General features: G+C 33.7%; 1 protein-coding gene across 1 annotated transcript; it reads left to right on the top strand.

Moving 5' to 3' along the window:
* The first annotated feature begins 4,807 nt into the window (after positions 1-4,807).
* LOC145581085 (uncharacterized) lies at positions 4,808-5,893 on the top strand. The gene is made up of 3 exons (XM_081638153.1): positions 4,808-5,281; positions 5,535-5,607; positions 5,697-5,893. Exons 1-3 carry the CDS (start codon positions 4,808-4,810, stop codon positions 5,891-5,893), a joined length of 744 nt encoding a protein of 247 aa, XP_081494279.1.
* The last annotated feature ends 485 nt before the right edge of the window (positions 5,894-6,378 follow it).

Genomic DNA, 6,378 nt, shown 5'->3' with positions numbered 1-6,378 from the left:
TCTAAAATTTAAAAACCTTAAAGCAAAAAGGTTTGCGATGGCTGTGGGCTTCCACGGTGGCTGAATTTTGACTCGCTGTTGTGCGTGAGAAAGTAGTTCGGTGGTGAAATGAGAAGGCTGCTAGATGATGGACTGGTGGGCGTGAGAAGCTTGGTCGGAGAACTTAACCTTAACAGTTGCTAGGTGATGGACTGGAGGGCATGAGATTCTGGGTCGACGGTTATACTTTTACAAACGTGATTTCACATCCTCAATGTTAGGAAAATGAGCCGGAGAACTGGACCTCGTTGGACAACGTCAATAGTCTCGCAAATGAGAAGAGGAGAGGGGAAGAGGAGAGAAAGAAAAATAGATCAAAGAAAAGGAGAAAAAAAAAAGAGAAGGGAGATGATATGATATTCTGATCTAAAGTAGGGGGCGGCTTTGTTATGTTTAGGGTTAGGTGATGGGCTTCAATTGGGTTATGATATTTTCTTTTTTTTTTTTTTTAAAAAAAAAAATAATACTTATAGAACGGTTACATAAGTGGGGAGATCTATATTGTGTAGGTAAAATTTGGATATATTAAATAGAGCGGTTAACTTATAAAACGCTTATCTAACATAGGCGCTCTATATAATTCTAGAGATCGCCTATGTAACTTGACAGTTATGTATTGTGTGTTGCTTATTCAGTTATTCTCTATTTTGTGGTAGTGTACTTATCATGTTTAAATAAAGGAATTGATTTGAAAAGTTTGTTGAATTAGATAAAAGGGTTTTTAAAGGAAGAGTTATTGATTTTGAAAAGTTATTAATATGAGATTTTATTCTCAAGCATTTATTAAAAGGTTGATTTTGAAAGCATGATTTAATTGGATAAAAAGGAGTTTTGATTTAACCTATTATAAAGATTTATTTTATTTAAGGAGGAATTATTGAATTATTATAAAATTAAAGCTTTACGAGCATGTTAGTAATCCCACAATGCGGATTTGGTTTGATAAGGCATTCGACTTTGTATGACCGGAACTTTCCTCAAGAATAGCCTTAAAATAGTAGGAGACTAGTTTGAGGGATGTGCACTGATAAGTGACTTTTATGTCACTTTTAGGGTATTTTATGCTTATTTTCGGTTTAGTTTCTAATAATTTAACTTAGTTTTTGGCTTTATTTCTCTCTTTTGCTTATTTTCCTTATTTGAACTTTATTTTGTGATTTTTAGTAGTTTTTAATAGTTTTTAGTTTATTTTCGTAATTTTTTTTATAATTCTTAATTTATAATGTTCTTAGTCTAGGTTCTTGTTAATATTTTTCTTCTCGTTTTCCTCCTTTTTTTTCTTCTTTTTTTCATGTTTGTTTTCTTTATTTTATTTAATTTCATTAAATTTTATTATTTCTTTTAGTTTTAGTATTTTACTTTATTTTTATTTTCATTTTATATGTCGATCTACCCTCGTTTTCGGTTTTGTTGGTTGTGTAGGATTGTGTTCGGAGGTCCGAGGTTCAAGTCAAACGTGCAGTGCTCCTCGCTCCAACACCTACTAGCTGCTGTCCCCTTTTGCTAGCCCATTATCCTACACCCCCACATATTCTAAACCTCCACCACACACTCCTCATCACTTCCCCTGCTCCATATCCTTAAACCACAAATCACCAACATCAACCACCTCCAATCACCACCTGTTGCGCCTCCTTTCACCTCCCACGCATCCATTGAATCACCCTCAATCAATTACCGCTGCCAATAGATTCTCACAGCCACTGCAGGCCACAGCAGCCGCCATTGCGCCACCAACCACCAACATCCCCTGCTTCCTCACGCAAACAACAGCCACCGCAACAACCTTTAACCACCACGCAGCACCAATTCGAGCCCCAAAACCGCCAGCCATTTCTCCCCTGCTTCACCCCACAACTCCATCTCCCCCAATTTCGCACCTCCCTAACTCAAACACCACGCACACCAGCAACCAGCAATCACCACCGTCAATCACAGCCAACACCAATCGCAACTCACAACCGCCCAAAACCGCCGTCAGCTGCCAAAACCACAGCAACAGAGCAGCCCGCAGTCCATAGCAGTGCGCACAATTCATTCAATTTTGAAACCCTTTAGAGCGGGCGCTCAGCTATTTCGAAGCGGTCGCTCTTCAGCCTTTCAATTTCCACCAATTCGAGGCAGAAGATATGAGCGGCCGCTCCAATGGGTATGAGCGGCCGCTCCGTTTTACGAGTTTATTTTTACAGAATTAATGAGCTTCAACGGTTGCTATTAAATCAAGGAAACCAACGGCCATGATTGATTATTGATTGGAGATGAATATTGATTATGGTCGTTGATAATTGATGATGGTGGATGGCGGTTGTGATTGAGGTGATGATTAGAGCAGCCAAGCTAATGGAAGAGGAGGGAATTCGTGGGTCTGACTCTATTTTGGTGGGTGTTAGGGTTTGTTCTGTTCACCTTATTTTCACTTATTTCAGGTCTTATTTTCACTTATTTCAGGTTTAATAAGTTCAGATAAGTTCAGGGTTAATAAGTTCTAAATTAACGTTCTCCTCACCTTATTTCCACTTATTATATTTATATAGAGTTATTACTAATCAAGATTGCTTTTCACTCTTTTTTTTTTGTAAAATTTTATGTGTTTTATTATCATTATTTCATATAAGAATAGAGTAATATTTGCATAAAAAATATAATTAAAGTAACGTTATACTCATAAGTTATGGTAAGACTAAATAAATTTTGCTTAAATAAAAGTCAAGCAAATCAACAAGTTTATTATCTTTGTGAAAAAAACAAAGGGAAATTAATGAGAATGAAAGTCAGATCAACAACAAAACCAAAGGAAAATTTTTACTAAATCTAAACTATAAAATAGTAGTGTTGTTAACCGTTAACTTTTTACTATTTCTAAGCTATAGAATAGTGATTAATTGCATGTTGTTAAAAGTCAAGTACACACTATTTCTAAGCTATAAAATAGTGGTTTTAGTTTCTTCATGCATCCGTTTAGTTACCATTACTAATATATATATATATATACACGCACATACTTTTTCTTATTCAACAACAAATTAGGTGTATCTTCACAAAACACCAAGAAGGTACGAGAGCTTGTTTATGAGTATTGTAGATAACTTCATTATTTTGATACTAATACACTATTTTCATACTATATTTTTCAGGTTTTGTGGAGGTAGTTTCAATAAAAAGTGTACTTGATTGACAACCAAGCTACATATGTAAGTCTATATTAGCTACTAAGTTTGAAATATGTTATACTATCTTACATTATGTTGACAATATTTTATTTCATATACAAGGACATAATTTGCTAACTTATACGAATTTCGGAATTGAGTAGTACGTGTACCTTAGATTTTAAACTATTGCTTTAGAGTGTTTGTTGTTTTGTGCATTTTTTATCTTAGCACCTATATTTGTAAGTCCCAACATCACTCATATTAGTATCTTATTGACTTCATATAGTTAATAATGCTTTGAATTTTTATATATTAGCAAAAATACAATGGCTTCTAAGGAAAGGACATCATGGAATAATGAGGATATTGAGATATTTTAGGATTTAATAAAAGAAAACAAAAAGTCAAGAGGTGGCAAGTATAATTGGGACACAATTGTATTACATTTGAATGCACAAACAGGGAAATAGTTCGAAAAGAAACAATTGGAAAACTTTTATAGTGACATTACAGGAAAATTTAAAGCTTGGAACGAACTTAAAAGTTGGACAGGAATTGGTTGGAATGAGGAAACGGGTTGCCCTATGATTGATCCAAAAGATGAGAAGTGGAAAGCATTTATAAAGGTATTTAGGTTATGAATTTTGCTTATTGTACTTATATTTTTGTTATTATTACTTGGAATAATATCAATAATTTTTTTTTAATGTATTGCCTTATAGAAACATAAGAACTCTTCAAGCTTTCTAAAGAAACCCTTGATGTTTGAGGATAAGTTGTATGATATATTTGTTGGGATGTATGCAACAAGTAACAAATCTTGGTCTCCCGTCGTTGGATGACCGACCATACAAACCAAACACAAACAACCCATGATTCTTATTCAAGATGATTCTAAGGAAGGAGCTGGGGATTCTGATGAAGAACTTAGAACCAAAGATGATGATATGGAAGATACTGAAAGGTCAGCTTACGAAAGCAGGTCCCCTCCCAAGAGCATATCTTCTAACAAACGTAAGAGTTCAGATTGCGGTGTTACCTCTAGAAAGATTGTGAAGGATGACATTGAAACTTGCATGGATTATTTAAGAAGAAACATGCAACTTGGTTCCTCTAAGACACAACCTAGACCATCTCCATCAAAATATGAAAAAATGATTTCAATATTGGAAGGAATGCCGGCAGTTAGCAATTACGGAAAGTCTTTCATTCTTCAAGTGTTGGACTTCTTACGTGATCCAGATGAAAGTGATTTGTTTTTGTCTCTTCCGGATAATGAGTTTAGAATCTTGTATTTGAAGACAAAAATCTCATTCCCAGATGATTGCTATAGGCCTAGCTTCGATGATAACTTGGATGATGATTATTAAACTGTCATAAGTCGTCTAAGATGCTTAGCACTTGTTATTTTAAAGTTTGGGTGTGTAAGTTTCATATTTTCCAATATGGAATAAGTTAAATTTTGGTAACTAATGTGTTTTTATTGTGATATGTGAAACTTTATTTTCTTATGTTTCAATGACAAGTAAGAAGAGTCATATATTATTAATTACGTATTTGTTATTTTATTTATTTTTTTTTTTTTTGAGAAATTAACTTTTATTTTGATTTGTAGAATGGACGAATCATTGGACCAAAATTGTATGATGTATATTGCCTTGCACGAGTTGAAGAGATTACTTACTCAAATAGAACAAATGCCTCTACATGTAGGGGGTGAACCTGGAAGTGAGTGGATACATAGGTTATTGTCTAGACATCCTAATTTGTGCAAAGAGCAACTAAGGGTTGATAAAGATATCTTCATAAAGCTTGTTGATGTATTAAGAGGGAAAGAACTATTATCTGATGGTGGATTTATACATGTGGAAGAGCAAGTCGGCATATGTCTATTCATGATGGCTAAAGCTGATTCATATCATGCTGATGCGGAGAGATTTCAACATTCGATATCAACCATTTCTATCTACTTCAGAGCAGTGTTGAAAGCTTTGGTTTCATTATCTTGTGATATTATTCGACCATATCAGAGTTTCAATGAATCACCACCAGAAATTAAAAACAATTCATTATATTGGCCATTTTTCAAGGTAACAATTCTAATGTATTTAGTTAGTAAAAATGTTTATCCTAACATGCTACAGTTTTTCATTCTAATATTAATAAAAAAAAAAAATCATTCTTAAGATTGTGTCGGAGCTTTAGATGGTACCCATATAGAAGTAGTTGTTGATGATGTTGGTGGTAAGCCATAAAGAGGACGTAGAGGAAACAAAACATGAAATGTCATGGGTGCGTGTTCGTTTAACATGTTATTTACTTTTCTTAATGTGGGCTTCGAAGGAAGCACATGACACGACAGTTTGGACACATTGTTTAGGTGATGTAACCAAGAAATTCCCCCATCCACCTTCAGGTACTATTTAAAGTTTAAATTTGTTGTTACTTAGATAAATATGCTACCTTATTTTTAGTGTATACTAATATATTTCTTCTGAATGATAGGAAAATACTTTTTAGTTGACTCGGCATATCCAAATACTCTTGGATATCTAAGCCCGCATATGGGCAAAGACTTGAGGTATCATTTGCCAGATTTTGAAGAAAGGGGTCCACCTATTGGAAACTTAGAGCATTATAATTATCGACATTCCTCTTTACGTTCAACAATTGAAAGATGTTTCGGCGTATTAAAGAAATAATGGAAAATCTTAAAGATGATGCCACCGATGGATGAAGCATTTCAATTGTCTATCATTGTTGCAACATTTACGCTTCACAATTTTATCCGTCTATACGAATTAGAAATTCCAATATTTCAAGAGGTTGAAGAAATGGAGACTAGAGTAGATTATAATTTGTATGATATCCAAAGGAAAAAAGCCATGAACCGTATTCGGGATAAAATAACAAAAGATATATGGAAGTCGGTTGGAGGTGTCGTAGAGGATGATACAGAAGAAGGAGATGATGAGAATGATGATGATGAAGCATTAGAAGATTAAAATTTTATTTGGTGTTATTGCAACATACTCTTTTGCTTGTTTCAGTGTTTATTTTTTTTAGTATTTAAAATTATGAAAATGCTAATATTTTCATACTTTATTGCTTTTATTTTAATATATTGTTATATATATACTCATATTACCAATATGTTTCAAGAATGACAAATAATGTCTAATAAAGA

Source organism: Chenopodium album, chromosome 15 (assembly GCF_948465745.1).
Source record: "Chenopodium album chromosome 15, dcCheAlbu1.1, whole genome shotgun sequence".
Classification (NCBI taxonomy): domain Eukaryota; kingdom Viridiplantae; phylum Streptophyta; class Magnoliopsida; order Caryophyllales; family Amaranthaceae; genus Chenopodium; species Chenopodium album.
Note: the sequence above shows the minus strand (reverse complement) of the source record. Positions and strands in the feature narration are given on the sequence as shown.